Source organism: Colias croceus, chromosome 2 (assembly GCF_905220415.1).
Source record: "Colias croceus chromosome 2, ilColCroc2.1".
NCBI classification, from domain to species: Eukaryota; Metazoa; Arthropoda; class Insecta; order Lepidoptera; family Pieridae; genus Colias; species Colias croceus.
Window position 1 is genome coordinate 3,087,594 of NC_059538.1, and position 20,330 is coordinate 3,107,923.

Below are 20,330 nucleotides of genomic sequence, written 5' to 3' on the forward strand. Positions count from 1 at the left end.
GCTTGTAAAACTTTACAGTTTTATCCTATAAGAACTTACCGAACCAAGTTTTAGACTAAGGAAAATTTGTCGTGAAATTTAATACAGTATTAAGGCGTAAAGCGCTTCTTGGCAATTCTAATTCTTTATACAATATTTTATGTATGAGTAAACGTAATAGAAAAAATAAAACTTAAATTTAGTGTACGCTTTGATGTTCTTATGTACACCAGGTGGTGTTATGAAAAAAAAAATCAACTAGGTAAAAAAAAGCTAATGCTATTTTTCAAGTGGGTATTTTTATTCTTTCTTGTTCATTCTTTCGCCAATATCAAACTCGCAATTGAATCAATTTTCTCTTAGACCATATTTTGTACATACGTATTTTGTATTATTTAGTATCAGTCAAGCGAATACCACTAAACGATAAAAAATTTAAGTAGTGACTAATACCGTAATTTGTATAGGGAGTTTTATATGCTAAATTTTTCGATATCGACTTCTGTGCGCTCTTGATTTTTGGTATGAGTAAGACTGATTTAAATGTTATTAAATGTTATATAAAATTACATTCGGAGAAATTAAAAGCGGAAATTGGGTAAAAGCTGTGTTTGTCTTGTAACTTAATAATTTATTCATGTCTTAAATTTTAATGATAATAAAATATGCCGCCAACTTCAAGTGAAAGCGGTAACAGATAACACAAATTATGTATAGCGACTGGCGACACTAAACAATGAAATATTATCAACACAATACCCTCTTTATTATCAGACCATAAACATAGCAAGTTATTATATAAGGATAATCAACCAGCATAGGTAATTATTAAACAGTGTTATTAAAGCTAAACCAGCTTGATTACTATAACAAATGAATAAGTTTTTCAGGTCATTACGTAATAAGATGATCAGACGATGACGCTATAAAATGTAAACATTAATTTACTTTGTTTTTGTTACTGGCTGCACAGATTAAGTTATGCTGGCTGTTTGTACGTCTCGCATAAAAAAAAATGAAACTGGCGGTATAACACGAGCATTCCATTTTTACCCGACTACGGCAAAGCAAAAGGAGGGTTATGATTTTGACAGGCTATGTATGTATGTATGTATGTATGTATGTATGTATGTATGTATGTTCATCTGTTCCCTCGTAACGTCTAAACTACTTATCAGAATTTGACAAATGACATATCATTAGAAGCGTCTTAATTGTCCGCTGGTTATAGGCTATATGGGGTTTCACAAAATCTAATGTGGCGTCCTCTATTGGACAAAACATACAGAGTAAAAAAATAAAGTTAAGATAAATATCCCGTGTTTGGTATCATTTGAAAGCGCTTTCCTTGTACATTTTGAATATATATATATTACTAGCATTTGCTCGTGACTTTACCTGTATTCATGGGCTGATTGCATATAATTCACATCTTTTCGTCCATAGCTTCTTTATTAGTTCATCAGTTTAACTTTTGTTAATATTATGCCCCACAAATACACTTTAACACCAAAATAGTACAAATAATATAAAGTGAAAAAACTAAAACCCAACTACGACAATAACCGGCGCTGAAAAAGTATAAAACAAGATTTCAGAATACTGAACTGAACAAAGTTGCTAATGTAGTTGCAAGTAAATGGACACAGTAGACTCTACCAAGATGCCTTCGTTGTAAATTGACAATAATGTCATACAATACTATTCTGAAGTATGCAATATTCCACTATGTAAAGATAAATTTTCATGTTTGGAAAGGCGTAGTCACACGTTACATAATATGTACCTATCTACCGTAGCACTTCAACAACGTGTGACTACGCCTTTCCAAACATGAAATTTTATCTTTACATAGTGGAATATTGCATACTTCAGAATAGTATTGTATGACATTATTGTCAATTTACAACGAAGGCATCTTGGTAGAGTCTACTGTGTCCATTTACTTGCAACTACATTAGCAACTTTGTTCAGTTCAGTATTCTGAAATCTTGTTTTATACTTTTTCAGCGCCGGTTATTGTCGTAGTTGGGTTTTAGTTTTTTCACTTTATATTATTAAGATTTGAAATTGATGTTGTCATTGAAAAATTGATGGCGGGAATTTGTAAATTATTATTTTGTATCATAATGATAACTGCACATCTGTAAAAGATAAATGAAATGTATAATGAAAATATCGTTGTTCTCAGACTCCGTGTGAAATATCGAAACATCGATGATGAATATGAGATGCGATGTTTGTGTGGGTGTTCATGAAAGGTGTATTTACAAAATGCATATTTGTAAATTATAATCAAGAATAAGTATATTTCATAATAATATGATTCTTTTTCGTATCACCGTACATTTCAGAACGTAATTTTTAAACTTTAAAAATTATTAGGTCATGGTACCTGACCTCAAATAAACGAAAAAACTCAATCAATACGCACTCCACGACTCAACTGAAACTTGATTTTCGCTCGTCTCAACAAAACCTTGATTTACAAACAAATGTCGAGTTTTGCAATAATATGCAATGATGACAGTTCACCTTGAATTACAGTCTTTGTAGTGACTTATATAAACACTGTGATAGATTTCACACATAGTATTTTGAACGCACGACAAGAATATTAATTTGTTTATTTTATGTCGTTTTTCCTTGTTTCCATTGATACTTAGCTGCATTGTAACATCACTTGCATATTGTGTATTGAAATTATATTATGATCAACAAGAGGCCGCGGATTCATAATATTTCATTCATAGTATATCCTATGTGATAATTAATACTATAATCGATCTTTATAGTTACCAAATGTGAAAGAAAACCAACCGATAAAGAAAAGCATCTTCACAAACTCTATTTCAAAAGAGTAAAAAATGTATTTGTTTATTAAATTGGGATGTTTATCTCATATATTTACCTAAAAAAGTATGTTAATTAAATGTAACCGTGTTTACATATGGCAGACATAGGTTATATAATATCTGACCTACTGTTCCATGGAACTTAACCGGCTTACGAGAATTTATCTTATAGTGAATTTTTATAGTTATTCTGCTTATCAGGGCGGAATGGAATCCAACAAATCGAAGATCATAAAGTTTACTCTAAACGTAGAACGAATAAAATATTTTATTCGTAGTTCCATAGTTATAAATGGCACATTATATGGACTTAACTTAATCTATACTAATATTATAAAGCTGAAGAGTTTGTTTCTTTGTTTGAACGCGCTAATCTCAGGAACTACTGGTCCGATTTGAAAAAAAATTTCGGTGTTAGATAGCCTATTTATCGAGGAAGGCTATATAATATAATCACGATAAGACCAACCGTGAAACCACGCGGCATAGCTGTTAATAATAAGCTTTAACCCATTGAGCCCCCATAGCGGCCCGATCGGTCCACGACACAATAGATTTTCTATTGTGTCTGTGATTCCGGGGGCTGAGTTATTAAATAATCGTTTGTTATAGAAAACATCTAGTATAAAAACTGAAAGTATTTCATTTTCATAGATGGATTAGAATCTAGTAATATATGCATAGGACTAAACACGAATAGTAAGATATTATTAAATGTAAAGTTATACATCGTCCAATAAATAAACTTCGATACTGTATAATCGTATCCGTCATAAATTAACAAATAATTTTCCAGCAAGTTATCGGATGCAATAATTCAATTTCCCATAAAATAAATAGCTTCGTTCTGATTTAATCGAGAAATAAATTAGATAGTTACTGCCATTAGGCTCAAGGTTGTATAATAATGGAGATTTTGGCATCTTAAATAAACAAACGTGGGTTTGGAGTCATACACAATATTGTAGAAATGTTAACTAAGAGAACGTTTTATGATTAGTAAAATATGCAGGTGAAGATAAAACAATGGTAATGTCAGGAAATTGGCAACATTAAGTCAACATAAATCTTCTTTACATTACCGGCCTAAAATATTATTTTACATTTACAGCTTCCAGTCTGTCAGCAGAATTTTCTAATAAACAAGAATAAAATTTTCATAAATAACAGTATGATATCTTACTCCTTACAACAGTAGTTATCTAGAAGACTACAAAAAGTATTGCTCACGTAGTCTACGTCACATTATAGTACAAGAGTTGCTTTCCATACAGGCTTACATAACCTATTTAATTTCCTTCCCGTTTAGCATCGTAAGAAGTAGCCCATCAACTTCCCATCTATTTCCATACCAATGCTGACGACAATACAAAGGTTAAGACAAAGGAGGATATTTAAAATTGTAAACTTCCTTTGCTACATTTACAATTTTGTTACTGGAGTTATTTTTTATTAGCCTATTTGCTTCATTATAATGCAAATGTGAACATCATTAAAATAACTGTAAGAAATCTGCAATAAATAGGTTACTTCGGCATGTCTATTTGACTTCTTTTTCTATTTTTAATGCAAGCTTTGCAAAGAACAAAGGTACAAACACAAAGACCATAAACCTCAATAAAGGCACAATAAAGGCAACTGTAAACAGACAATTTAGTAATTCGATGCGATCGGCCATTTTCCGCTAAGTATGTAGTACAAAGCTGCCGCCAAACGCGGTAAAGCGGTGGCCGCTTTCTATCATCGCAAATGCAAAGATAAACAAATACCTACTGGAATAAACGTATGTATTTGTATTTTCTCTACTGTACACAACTTGCGATGAAGGATATCATATTTCAAATCATTTTATTAAATTAGATAAAGATAGTTCTTTTTGTCGTTTTTATAATTTATCGTGATAATATTCTTATGTCTTGTTTTTCATAATTATGAAAACTGTTCTTAAAGAATTAATTGTTATAGGTATTGCGAGTTGAATACAATGTAGACTTCTAGATAGCATTTAAAGTTACGTTGCAATCAACCAAAAAACATACTAACACTACCCTATACAAGTTGCATCTCTCTCAATAAAACGCAAAAATATATTTCAAAATAAATTATCCTTGATTATACGCAAAATAAAAGCGCTTTGGGTGATCCAGTTATCTATATCCGCGTAACATCAAAGGGTTCACGCATCTACGAGTATCTGCTACGAAGTGCAGCGAACTGCTCACTGAGAAGCCGTAAGTTATTTTTAATTAAATCACAGGGCGGACATTGTCTCCATTGATATATAGTATCATGTGACACGATGGTGCAAATAGGATTGAGAGGATTTTGATTAATCTGTGTTGCATTTTTTATTCCTTTTCCGGTAAAGTTATTGGAATAAGTATTCGCCTTTTCCTGAGTTTAATTGCCATTGTATAGATGCAAAAAATGAATCAAAAGTCTAATCTCCCCTACAATATAATAAACAGAATATTTGTTAATCCAAATGTTATATGAACAGAAGTACGTACATATCTACAAAACCTTAATATTAAAATGTTTAACAACAAAAAACAAATCGATGATGAATTTGATAGAAAAATTTCACGACATTATCAACACAAAGAATAGAAACCCAACTCTCAAACTAATAAAACGCTTGACTAAAAAGTCAACAGCAATTTTCGCGTTATTTATTTTGCTTTCACCGATAGAATACCTTTGGAGCTCTCTCTTGCGTCATATTTGATGGCCATCTTGCCTCTTGAGACAGTCGAATCGCGGATTATAGCATATAGCCGATATCGTTACGTCATGTATGACGTCATAGCTCTATTATCTAGATTAATGTAGGCTTATCGTCTGATGTAGTAAGTGATCCTCTAATACCTACATCGGTATATGAATATCATGTAAAACATCTGATATTGTTTTTATGTTTTTCTACCAGAAATTCAGTTTGTGATATAGGATTACTCACCTGTATAATATGTACTAGTTACTTAAAAAAATGTTTTTCGAATCAACTCATTCAAAATTTTTATTCAATATTTTAGAAGAAACAATGTTTGAACACTTCAACGATCATTGCTCATGTCCAGACCAAATATTAAAACACCAAAATCATGTAAATGCAAACACAAAAAAAAAATGATTTCATCATTTATTGTCAGTACACGGCATATTTCACGAATCAATCAGAAACCACCGATTTAAATTTCCGAACGCTATCCGCAATTCGGCTAATCTCATTGAAATGCCGGAACGTGCGGCGAGCGGAATGCGCTGGAACTATTTGTGGAACACGGAACTAAAACGCATTCCAACGCACCGCTCTTGGGATTATTCCTTTTTGTTAGTGGAATACGCGCCCAAACATAGCGCGGCACGTACGTTTTACAGTATTGTCACAGATATGTGTGATATGTATTGTTTAGCTGTGATCGCTTGTGTGTAGAAGGTTCTTCGTTATACAAACCCTAGGGAATACATCAAGGCCTAAGTAATTCATTAGGTTATAAGGACATCGATTTTAATAGGTCGTAAGACTGATTGTAACTATCCACTTATGTTCTTTTAAAATATGTACCATATTTATACACGATATAAGCGTACGCAATGAATTATGAAATAAGCTGTAAAGTATTTACAAATTCAATGCATTTGACCAATCATTTGTATTTCTCTGTCTGTTTTTTTTTTGTATTTGCTTTCTGTTAATGTATCTTTTTTGTGTTCTTCAAATAAACTTTTTATCTATCTTTCAATATTTCCGCATAAACCAAAAGCACATTGCGAATCAGTAATACGATATAAATAAACAAAAAGGTCGCATAACATCTGAGTGATCCTTTTGCGAGTAGCGAAGTGTATCGATATCTCCATCATTCAAAATATTCATTGGCTTCGTTCCAACCAGATAAATAACCAACTCAAATAAATATTGAAAGTATTTAATGTTGTGATTGACCAAGTACGGTGATTATGTGAAATATAAAATGAGCATAAAATGTATTCCTACAAGAAAATTCTGTAGCTGTAACTTTCATATTCAATGCAACCAATTAAATAATTAGTATAGTCAGTAATCTGTATCTCACCAAATTTTAAACATGAATAGATCGCATTTATAGGTAAAGAGGTATTAATGTCGAAAGTTTCTATGATAACTTTTAAGATCTTATCATATACTAAATAAAAATCGAATAATGCCCCTTATTTACTAATTTATTACCTAATTATATACGGTCTCCTATAAGGTAGTTCCCTGATATCCAAAAAATGACAAAATCAAACTTAGCAACTGCATAAAATATGTTAAAAAATCACAGCCGCAAATACGAACATGTTAATTAGGTTCGTTATTCCACAACCTTTTAAACATATTATATTTAAATGCTACCATATAAAATTGAAATAATTTTAAAGCGGCAGTGCACTGGGAGGGAAATCCTCTGAAGCGTTTTGCTTGACATCTGGTGATGTGCCAAGCGCCTTTCATCATAACTTATTTAAATTGCTTCTTATAATTTTGTGAGTATTATTATTATACTCTTTGGATTATTGAGTAACTTTAACTGTATCAAAGTTTCTATTGAATGTAAACCGAACCGAATTAAAAAAAAATTTGCTATTGAATTAAAGAGATAATTTGAAAATATAATAATATATAATTTTGTTATAATTTGATTTGCCTTTCATAAATATAGATTGAAAATGAAAGAGAGAAAGCGATTCAAAGGCAAACGGTAAGATGCACTGTTTATTATTAAGGTTTATAACACTTCATTGAGTTTACTGGATGAACATTTTTATGAATAATGCATGTCATATGCTCTGACATTTACGTAACCTAATCCTAGTTTAAACAAAATACTAGGAATATCCTGAAATACGTGTAACCTTTAATATTCCCGTTGGGCGTTTGGCAAACGGCCAGAATGTATCCCGTAGGCACTTGCATGTTTTACAGTCAATTTTATACCTGCATGTTCCTGACGCAGACTGTAAAATTTAATGAGCTGTCTATATTTGCCAAGCTCTACTTGAAAAATTGTTATGTAAAACATAGTTTTAGGTAAATATAAATGTAAACACAGAGGACTTTAGTAATGGAGGTGGAAGACGCATTTTTAATTTTTTAGGCAAGAGTAGTTGAGAGTTTAATCTGTTCCTGATATGATGAGATATAAATTGGTTAAATATTGTAATTAGATATCTATACATTATCAGCGAATTATTATAATATACTGAAGATATATGAATAGGGAGGTTGAAAGAAAGAAAGAAAGATTCTAACAATATAATACGTAAAATACTACAGATTGTTATTATTTTCCTAAATTTCAATCTAAAGCATTTCTATTTACTATAGTTTAAGTTATAATAAATAAAAATAGAATGTAATATTCCTACTGGAAAAGGAAGCGAGAAATGCGGGTCGAGATTGCAACGTGTATCATAAATCTTATTTTATCGGTTTTCATCAGACTCGATTGACTTTAGAAAAGCAATATCAAGTCGATATCAAAATAATGTAGATCACTAGCTTAAGGTGTGATTTCACTATCTGGAATGTGTTTCTAGATAGATTTTAACTATTTTTCTGGAAATATGTAGGTATATTGGAAAAAAAAAACTTACCCGCTCTTTTGTAAAAAAACTAATCGTAGGTTATCTTTTCATTCATTAGTTTAGAACCTTTTTTTTATAGTGGGGAAATCTTTCAAAGATACCCACGGCCCCCGGGGAAGGAGCAATGGGTTATGTCGGATTCTTACCGACTAAAAGCCCACTATGTTCCGTCGAGCCGCTTTAATGACGCGGGTATTGGTTGGAATTCTTCCGCGACATTAGTTTAGAACCTAGTTAAAACCAATATCAATAAGTTTTAAAACCACTTGGGGTCACAAAGATCACGAAGTCACGACAAAGGTCATGTTAAATTCCATTGTGACAAAGCTCAAACAAAGATTTTTCTAAAACAAAAAGTTATCCAGTTAAAGTTTCACACTGAAGCCGCGAGGTGACCTAAAACATTTTATCTTTCTAACTTAGAACAGTGCTTCTCAAAGTGGACGATAGCACCCCCTTATAAACCCTGCACACAACACACGCAAGGACTCAAAAGAAAAAGGTTTTAAAGGAGTGTATATTTTTGATGTTTGTATTTTTATAAATGTATTTCTTGTACTTTTATTTAGCTTAAAATAAAACCTGATATATTTCAATTCTATATTGATTTTCAACCTTTCTTTAAGTCACATTTGAACAAAAATAACCACAAAATTTCAGTGTGGCAGCGTTTAGAATTTTCCAAGAGGGACGACCGAGAAAAAGGTTTGAAAATCTCTAGTGTACAGTATAAATAACATAGATATACTCTGAAATAGATAGCTCGAAGCGCCTTTGTTATATAATACTATTCACTTTTCCAAGCCGGAGTAGACGTTTGTTCGAAAAAAGATCGGGTTACACGGGTGAATTATCCCGTCATAGAGCTGCATTATATCAAATACTGTTGCGTGTGTTAATACTTTGGATGACAATATAATTATAGCTGTTGCTTTTAAGCTTATTTTGTATTGGGAAATGCAGTTCTATGAGATATTTTTATATACCTACTCTCTGATATGTTTATTTTTTGGTTTGTCAGATTTTTTCGTAGTTTCATTTCCGTTATGTAGCAAAAATAATCTTTTTGCTATTAGCAAAAACAATGTATGAATTCGAATACTGTTATTTATTTATAAAACACGAAATGTATTATTATATTTACAAATATAACAAACAAAAGTTGAATCATCTATATCTTTAATCAGTCTGGTTAATAAAAAATTGATCCAATTCTATTCATATAAATTCCAATACGCAAAGAATGGCAAAGATAAGACAACTCGGTCAACCCGATATATCCAATTACCCTGAAAGCATTTCTTCGTATTCCTTTCAGCATAAACATTGGGATTTCTTGGTAAACGCAATACGGCTTAATAAACGTAATACGATACTCTTGCAATGTGTTGAACTTTAGAATGACCAGCATTTCTGAACGCAGCGGATCGTCTGATGGACGGATGATTATGCTGCCCGAGGGCAATATAAGCAATCTCTCGTAAACTGATTTAAAAATATGTACATTTTAATAATTGAACAGGGTTAATATTTATCTAAGACGCGGTACTGATATTTACATTTGATTATTACATTCCGGTAGAATAGGTAGAATACGGTAGACGTTTTCCTTCTTAATTGAGTTTCTATATCTTGATATTTGATCAGCTATCCATTGTTGAATGAGGACGCTTTATATTTTGAATTGAATAATGATACTTCATTCTATTTAAGACATACATTCGATATATTTTGACCGAAGCTGTTTGCTTAGTTTCATCAATATCTGTAATAGAGTTTACTGAGTGATCTACATAAACATCCGAACATGTTAGATTAAATATTTCCATACGATAAGCGTTGATTTGTTATTGGCATCTGTTTTACCACGAGTAAAAGCGTGTTTACATTTGAAAGTTTTTTTAGCATTTATACGCAAAATGAAAAGATTTTCCATAAATTTTCAAATTATGGTAAATTATCATGTTACATCACTTCATTATCTGTAATTAAGTACTTATACCTTGACTTACTTACCTATTGACACCTATTGACATAAACTTTTTATTTAATCGTTAGTCGTAAATGTTAGGGAATTGGTCATAAAAATTATTGACTAACCAAAATGTCAATTAAATAAACATAAGAATAAACTATAGCCACTACTATGATCTATGTTATTCGTTCAAGTTACTCTCAAATGGTTACATAATTTATCAAATCGGTAACAGATAAACACAAAATCTTTATTAAGACAGATTAAAAAAAAGTCACAGATAACATAATTCCCATACAAAGTCTAGCAAGCGTTTAACATTCCTACACAGTGAACTAAGCTAGTCACCCGAGTAGTTGTAAATTGGATAATAGATACAGAGACATGTGCTAGCATATTATTTAAGCCGCAATGCGGACGTTCCCGTTCAAATGAGTACAGCGGGTTTACGAGACTGTTTATTTTACATTTTTAAATTTAGTTAGCGCCTGCCAGTAGGTACTAGAGTGTAGAAGAGGCATATGATTTCAATGCATGTATCTTAATTCTTATTGATGAATTATCGAAAGACGAAGGTTCGTTCTTTAACAAATGCATAGAGGTTACTTTTAAACTTTTGGTTCCTAAATAAGTTTTTCTAGGTTTTAAAATGTATGAGAATTGAATCTAATTTCAAACTTCGGGGTTACTTCATTCACTAATTTAGTAGGTCAATGAAAACCGAAATGGATATACTCTAACCTAATCTGTGGTAATATAATATTAAGTTTCTAGACACAATTATGGACACCGAGAACTCAATTACTAATATGCAAGAAAAATATTAATTAGCTTTAAGATACTGTATTTTGGAGCTATATTATGATTTCACATTATTACATGGCTATGTTACGTAACGAAAAATAAACAATTGAACATCGTCTCTATTGCCGTGTGAATTTACTTTGTACATAACCTCTATGTCAATTCTGATCACGTAATATTTTTTACAGTAGCTAAATTTCCGTTCCAACATATATGGGTAGTTCCGTTATGTTTTGAATATTAAATAGGTATATAAACGACTCGCTTTCCGCGCGGGTTCGCTCGATTTGTAGAAAACTTATCAAATTATATACTAACTAGATTTCCGCCCGCGGCTTCGCCCGCGTTTGCATAGGAAAACCCACATAGTTCCCGTTCCCGTGGGATTTCCGGGATAAAAACTATCCTATGTGTTAATCCAAGTTACCCTCTATATGTGTGCTAAATTTCATTGTAATCGGTTCAGTAGTTTTTACGTGAAAGAGTAACAAACATCCATACATCCATACATCCATACAAACTTTCGCCTTTATAATATATATACTAATATACTAAATAAACCTTTTTTAAGAACCGCTCTATCATTACAAAAAAATAATCAAAATACGTTGCGTAGTTTAAGAGATTTAAGCATACAAAGGGACGGACAGACAACGAAAGTTACTATGTAATATTGATAAGGAATCAATCGTTATTTAACCATAGAAGAAAGTTATAAAAATATAGGGAAGGATATCTTTGAACTTATAGCTTCCGAGTTTTGAAGTTAATGAGGAATTTCCGATACTTTCCTCCCTCGTATCTGCTTTAAAGGCTTGGCTTCAAAAGATATTCTTCATAACTTTACTGTAATCTTATAAAGTTCAAATAAACTGGATATCGTATGAAAATTGACTACGAGTGTATTAAAAAAATGAAAGGTCCTTTTTAAATAATAACAGAATAAATTACCAATATTTACGCTAAAGACTTAAGACTTGTGATAGACAAATCTACACAGGCGCAAATGCGAAAGAAATATAGAGCAATCTCTTCCAGAGAAATCTCTTTATTAAAAAAGCTTCTTACAATAGAAAACTAATGAAAAATATACGTTTGAAATCAGTGAGAATGAAATTTTCCAACACCCAAAATGTATAGATATTCATACTCCATCCAAATAATAACCAGATGAAGTGCAAATTTCCAATATGTTTATTTATTGTACTTTAGAAATAGCGTGGTGTACGATACCGACCTTGACACAGAATTGTTGAGCAAATAAAAATGGTTTCTATCTTTCTTATTGATGCTGATGGCGTGCGAACCGCTATATTGTCAATATTGGTAAATAATTTACTGCAAATGTTTTGAAATCAGGTCTATCTAGGTCGATTTTTGTTAGATTGAAATAGATGAAGCAGACGTGTTCGTGTTCGTGTGTGTGTTGTTCCTTTTTGCTTTTAATACTAATCGTTTGTCGTTTTACATTAATTGCGGATTTAAATTTTACTATATTATCTTTATATCCCTTTACAAAGACTTAATTAAAAGAGTGATGGAGCGATAAAACAAATAAATTTTTGGTGTTTTCTTTGGATCCTCAAAGCTTACTAACGCAATCTATATTATGAATACTTATATTAGTTTTAAATTATACCTACCTGCATGCTAAGCAAAAACAACAAGCCACTATGGAGACTTGCCATGAAAGGATTGTATAGTATTATTAGGTTTAATCATTATCTATATATAAATATATATATTTAATTTGCTAAAAAAATATATCAACCCGATCTTAAAATTTCATGTCAATATTTATCTGAAGAAAAAATCATCCCTATTTTCCTCTTAAAATAAAGCTTAATTCAAAAGATTAAACATTCTACAATGTTGCCTTATCCTTTTCAAAGAAAGATTGTAAGAAAAATCTTTTATAAATTTTCTATAAAATTCTCCCGACTAAAAAACACAAATAAGGTAACATATAATTGGACAAGACCCTTTGTAAGTTAATTAGGAAAGGTAGCTTTTATGTGTTAAATGAATTAGAACACGAGTAACAATGGAATTACAATAAAAGGATAAAAACTGTCAGGGAAGCCGGATAGGATCCATGTCCAGTCGACAAGTGGGTCGACGGCAGTGACGTCACTCGGTTGACGTGGGCTTCCTTTCAAAAACTAGAATTTATTCTCCTACTATTATTAAAAATTAAACTTAAGTTTACCTTTTTTATGTCAGAGCAAGCAAAGGAGCAGGTGCAGGGCCGTACCTGATGGTAAGTGGTCACCACCGCCCATAAACACTAGTAACACTAGGAGTGATACGGGTGCTTTGCCGGCCTTTTATGGACAAATAAGCTCCTTAGCCATGTACCAACTTAAATTTTGGTTTAAACTTTGTTCGTAGTATCTTGTCTTAAAGAAAAAGACATCTTTAAATGTTGCAATAGTTTAAGTGTATACATCAGAGACGAGTTAATCCACGGTAACAGTTTTATATAGATATCGCAGTTTAAACTACAATAAATATTATATGACGGACTTATTCCAATTTATGTTAAGAATTTATTATATTTGCCTTTTTAATCTTCTACAAAACTAAATTATTCAAAGGACGGTAGAAAACAAAACACATAATATGTAGAGCTAATTATTTCAACTAAGGGCTGATGCATTTAACAAAATATTATGTCCATATTCCTAAATATTAAGAAAATTAACAATATTAATCACACTAATGACGTTACAAACCACAACATAAATAACACTTGATTAATAGTAAAGTTTAATTTACTGGGTTAATACTGAACAGTAAAATAATAATAGCGCCATGAATTTCGTAAGCAGTGGTATATTGTGCTCCAATTTATTAGTTATTCTCGTAAACATAACATGCGAAGACACGTGTTTGTAGTGGAGAACAAATATACAAGCTGATGGTACATTTATAGTGAATTTTAGTGATATTAACGGAAGGTTTAATAATTTTCCCTAAACATTATTTTTAGGTAATTAAACAATGAATGTGTTTTGCATTTTTGTTCAAAATGTGATTTGGACTTAGATCAAGGATTTCGAATTTAACTAAATTGTAATTATCCAGCTTCTTTTAAGCTGGCTATAATAACAATTTAATTTGACTCAGATATTATGCATTAATAATTATTATTTATACATTTTTATATCATCATTAGTTATTTTAATACTGTGAATAGATAATGATTTTATGAGCATTTGTTTGCGTAGAAGATAAATTTTAAATTCTTTTCACGTGTTATGCTCGCATTATAAGATTGTACTTCTTTATTTTATTGTTTGCTTTTAAGAAAATCTGGTTCTTTGTTTATAAATAAACGGAAAAAATGTATCTTGACAATTACTTGCCACTTATCGCTTTACAGTAATCTCTTCCAGACTCTCAGGTAAAAGTTATGTAACAATAACTGTTACGCTTTTTACAAAAATGTGACTAATTACGATGTTGTTTCGATTCAGAAACTAATACTACTGCAAATAGAGTGAAAACAATATTATTCCAACGCCTCATCTTTAATTCTGCCGGTTAGAGATAATTTTTCGTAAATTCTAAAAAACAACATACCTACTCAAAAGGTTTAAAAGAACATGACTGTATGTAATTCAAGAACACATTTAAATTTTAAATTGATTTCCATGATCGTTAATTTGACTCTTAAAATCCCTGAATTAAAGAAAATAAAACATAAGTAGAAATTGGCAGTAGTTAAGTTAGCTAAAGTTAGTAACTGTTACATACAAACTATAAACTAATATATCTGGTATATAAGATTCACTACGGAAGATGCCTCAAACCGGGTACGACGGACACCCGGATATCCTATTTCGCCCGGCTTCCTGTTACTCTACGTTACCTATGTAGGTATAATTTGATTAAAATGGACTGTCAAATACTTATAGCTATAATAGTATACACATACTGGAACCCTTAAGAAAGTGTGGTAACAAAGGCTTATTTGTTTTTAAATGGCAACTAACTGAAAAAATACCGAACCAAAATTGTAGACAGACTTTACTGAAAAACTTCTATATGGATTTGAGATTTGTCATGTAGATAGATTATATTCTCGATAACGATATAGATTTTTTTTCAGAAAGCTTCGCTTTGCATCTATACAATGTTGTTGTTTGAACGCGCTAATCTCGGAAACTACTGGTCCGATTTGAAAAATTATTTCTGTGTTAGATAGCCCATCTATCGAAGAAGGCTATAACATCACGCTAAGACCAACAGGAGCTGAGCAATGCGGGTGAAACCGCGCGGCACAGCTAGTTAAACATATTTTCAAACAAAACATCGACATCATGCGACATTGTTTACACGCGAAGTGATTTTAGATTCTATTTACGCAGCAGTGTTCAAACTTCAAGGTGCAAATGGTAATAATTGTATTTATTATTCACAGACTGGTTCGACACATTACGGTGACGATGCAGGGACAATAATAGTCATATTTTAACATGACAAAGCGCTCTTTTGTATATTCCTTACCCCTCAAAGGCAGGTGATAATGGAGTTAGCTTACTGGAATTATGCAACTTTATACATGCATGTTGAATGAAGCTGGATAATTAACATTTATGTCTTATTTATGTACTTTTCTAGAGAGAGGCCAATGAAAATCAATAATAAATCATATTATTGAGGCTGTTGGTTGATGAATAAATAATATTGTAGATTGTAAAGGCATGTGAGTCATGAAGGTGTAATATGTTTATATTTATTGTTATTTAATCTTTTGAGTGATGATATTTTCTAGACGTTTTAGTTTTTTACTGAAGCTTATACGCTTTAGAGAACATTCTATTACTTATGAATTCTTCTATGGTCAGTCAGCGCAAATATTTATTTAGATTTGACTAGCCATCTGTTTCACCGGAGGATAAGGAGATAAAAGTACCACGTGTGTTAATAAATAAACCATATTTTATTTAATTCACATATTTTTTCTGTTTGTACAACAAACAAGTAAAATATACGTAATGTGATATTACAAGGAAGAATGTATATTTAAAGCACAGCTAATATCTTCGATTTATTTGCTTTAACGTTAAACTACAGATTACCTGCAGTTACTACGTTTTAACTAACAATCAATTTAACAATTTTAGGATATATATTTTATGTTCTTAAGGGTCTATTACCTGATCGGATTTGCAGGTCCCTTTCTTATCTTTATATTCTCAGAAAGCTTAGTTTTAACTATAGCTTTAATATTAGATTGAGTCGAGTTACACATCTGATACAACAATACCGCCTACCTTTTGTTATGTATAATATGTTATGTAGTGCGTTGTTTGATGCGCACTTTCTCTATGTTGCAATATTGATTATAATTAAATGTCACTGTGGCTGATGGGTAATGTGTAGTGGAATTTAAATAGTTTATTTTCAATTTACGTGATATAGAACATTTACTAACTATTAACGATTTTATATCAGCAATGTATATCTATTAAGACATCATATTGTTTTGTCTCTATATTGATGTAGAGCAGATTATTTAGTTTTACATACGACCATTGCATGTTTTTGTTTTTATTTATAGTTATTGCATGACAAATAAAGTTTGCTATCTTAAATTACTTTATGTGTTATGTGATGTTTTAACAATTCTTTTCGTAGCAAAGGTAAATGTTGGGTTGGATTCGTAATTACGCGGACGTCAAGATGGCAAATGGCCTAATGTCATCGCGAGGTCATCGCCCTCCATTGATCGGTCTGTTTGTAAACATTGCGAGATATTTTAATTTTGTGAATAGTATTTGCAAGCGCGTCAAAGGCTACAAGAGATGCAGTTACATATATCTTGAGTTAATGTTGCTTACAGCTATAAAATGTCGATTTGCAGTTATTAGGTAGGTACATATTATAGCAGTTTCTTACATTGTCTTAGAGCGAATTTTATGTTTAGTTTTTCATTATGACTATGATATTGTTTGCCGATTTCCTTGCAGATGCAGATGCACTATTCGTAAAAAAATACTTGCAGACGCTAAGTACTTTTTTACGAATAGTGAATAAGTTTGTGTACGAATGTGGGGCTTACCTGTACGATCTGGGCGCTGTCCTTGTCGAGCAGGAACTCCATGGACTTGTGCGGGCGGGGCGCGCGCTGGTCGGGCGGCGCCAGGGCCAGCAGCGAGCGCGCGTGCAGCACCGTGCGCTGCGTGTCCACGTCCGTCTCCAGCACGCCGGGCGCGGGTGCGGGCGGCGGGCGCGGCCGCGGCGGCTTGTGCGCCACGCCGCCCGGGACGACCGCCGGCGGCCGCGACACACCTTCGTCCTTCAGTGGGATGCGCACATACTGCGGCCCGCCAGCCGGCCGCGCTGCCTGCGCCGCGTCTGCCGCGCTCGCCGTCGCGCCGCCCGCCCGCCCGTTCGCGCCTGCGCGCTTCTTGCGCGCCGAGAAACGGAAGTTCGCGAACCGCGAGAGGAAGCCCGCGATGCGGCTGCGCGGTGCGCGCGCGCCCGCTTCCGACATCGCCGCGGGAAGGTCTGCGGCCGGCGCGCACTCCCCGCTCCCCACCACCACGACCTCCGCGTCGGCCGCGTCGTCGCTCGCGCTCGAGCTCTCGCTCGGCGTGCTCTCCGCGCTCTCTGTGCTCGCGCTCGTTTCGCGCCAACTCACTTCAGCCACGATCGGCGAGAACGTCACTCCTTTGGAGCCCGTCGACACGGACCGCATCGGCGGGACGCTGTCTGGCGGCGCGACCGTTTGCAAGGATGCGCGTAATTCCTCAGGTGTTTCGCGATTTGGAGTAGGCCGTGATCTTAATTCAGGCGTTGAACGAACTCGGCCATCGCCGGATCGCAAAGGTGTCGAGGTAAATGCTGGTTCACGTATAGGTTCCGGCGACGGCGAACGCGGCGGGGAGGGGGTCGGGGAGGAAGGTTCTATTCGCCGGCGTAATTCGTCTAACACATCATCCCAAGCCCCCCACGAGTCTCTGAGTCGTTTTGCGGTTAACACTGATATCTCACGATCGTAATTTCCGGCGTCGGCTAAAGCTCTTTTTGCATTTTCGTCCAGTCTGCGGGCTGTCGCTTCCATTTCACGCGTGAAAGCTCTTTCTGATTCTGTAGTGGAGTCGCTGCCGGCACTCGGTTCCCTTGCAGGGGTCGAGCGGACGGGACTCGCTACCACTTCAACGGGAGGCGGGGGCGGAGGTGGGGGATGGTGCGCGGGGCGCGGGGGAGGCGGCGGCGGCAGGCGCGGCCGCCGGGGCCCGCCGCGGTAATCCAGGGCTGTGAGGTCGGCCACACTGACTGTAAAGCTATCACACACTTCGAAAGTTTGACGGAACCGCGCGTTGTGAGTCGCGTGGCGGCGCGGTTCGGCGCACACGTCCAGCTCGGCGGGCAGGGACAGCGCGCGCGCAGCTCGCGGCGGCCGGCGGCCTGCACTAGGCGAGGCGAGGCACGGCACGCTGCCGCTCGGCCCGTGCGCTATTTCGGGCTCGCGCCGCGCCGGCGGGGGCGGCCGCCGCGCGCGTTCGCTGTAGCCGCTGTCTTCGCTGAGGTTCTCGGCGGAGAGGTGTGCGCGAGGAGCGGGCCGGGACGGTGGCGGCGATGACGGCGGTGACTCCAGAGAGTCTGGAGACAGGCTGGGAGACGCGGGCGCAGCACAGGACCGTTCGAGCGATTCGAACTGGGCCAGGCTGGAGGAACGGGACAGGGAGCCGGTGCTGGTGGGCGAGGTGGCGCGCTCCCGTCTGCGCCGCTTCGCCGGACAGGCCCACTCGCGCTCCGACTCGCTGTCGCACTCTGATCCTAGAGGACAAAATGAACCACTGAAAAACGTGCGTTTCAGAATAGAAATAAAGTTGGACGACACGCGTCGTAACGAACTGGGACCGGTAATGACAATGACACCAAATTGTGATACGAGAATGAACGATCCTTGGAAGTACGCCAAAAAAGCAAAAGCGTTTTGATATTATCTATCCTTGAGAAAAAAATATACAATTGTCTCATTGTTTCTAATGAGTAATTTACATACAAATTCTCCCATAGATCATGTGTTTAAAAAAAACCTACGTTAATACCACGTTCTAAAATTTAATAAACGCGCCATCTACATTTTATTCTCATAACTACGTGACTTACCTCGAATATCACTTCGGTATGAAAATGCTATTCGACGATAGATGGCGCTTTTATCAAAACTTGTTTTATACAGTCTGTCTTACCTCCATTTCCACGGACGTGTATAACCGAGTCCGCATCAGAATCGGATAGCCATGTGGCCGCTGAGGAGCGTTCGGAACGTAAGTCATCGCTTGTCTCCTCTACTATCGTTTCGAGATATAGAGCGTGAGTGCTGCCATTGTCTCCTGCGGACAAAGAAATTTCAATGTTATTAATTTTAATGTTATTTCAATGTCAATCATTTGCTATTCACCACTAGGTGGCGCTACATACTATAAAGTAAAAAACTATCGGACTTGTAGCACATAAAACATAATAATATTGCATAGATATTTTTGGTTATTCTTATTTCTTACTATCAATGATGTAGGTAAATTGTTTGAATAACGCATGCAAAAATAATAAATTAATTAATCAACTTAAATAATAAATAACCTATGTTTTAGTAGGTATAATAGAAATGTGTGATTATAACAACATTCTTATGCAAATTTTTGTTACAGATATTACATAATTTACATTAAAACAAAAAAATACGATCTATATTTTACTTTTTAAGCTTACTCCCACTCATGATTTCTAAATTATGTAACGATAATGTTATTCTTGTTCGTCGCAAAATAATTCATTGTTTTATTAAAAAATGCACCTTGTAAGAGAAAATACAGAGTGTATAATTGAATGATAATGAAAAACCTCGAGTTCACTGACATTCTGGATTTATGCGACAAGAATAATTTATTAAAACATCGTCGTCAAAGTAATCGAATGTACATTAAAACGTATTTATTCTAAATACATATTAAATTATTTGTAACACATGGTTTTACATCAGTCATCGTATTATCCAAAAAAGGGCTATTTCCTCTGATGTTTTTCTTCAATAACAAATTTAAAATTATACAAAATACCTATTTATTTATCTAATAGTG

At 34.6% G+C, this 20,330-nt stretch overlaps 1 protein-coding gene across 4 annotated transcripts in view; it reads right to left on the reverse strand.

Annotated features, from left to right (window-relative positions):
* Positions 1 to 20,330, reverse strand: part of LOC123701923 (serine/arginine repetitive matrix protein 2) — a 72,957-nt gene that overhangs the window by 24,938 nt on the left and 27,689 nt on the right. For all 4 annotated transcript variants that reach the window (XM_045649554.1, XM_045649571.1, XM_045649545.1 and 1 more), the window contains 2 exons: positions 19,440 to 19,583; positions 17,297 to 19,020 (listed from right to left, as the gene is read on the reverse strand). In XM_045649554.1, coding sequence (XP_045505510.1) covers positions 17,297 to 19,020; positions 19,440 to 19,583 — 1,868 coding nt within the window. The remainder of the gene's footprint in view (positions 1 to 17,296; positions 19,021 to 19,439; positions 19,584 to 20,330) is intronic.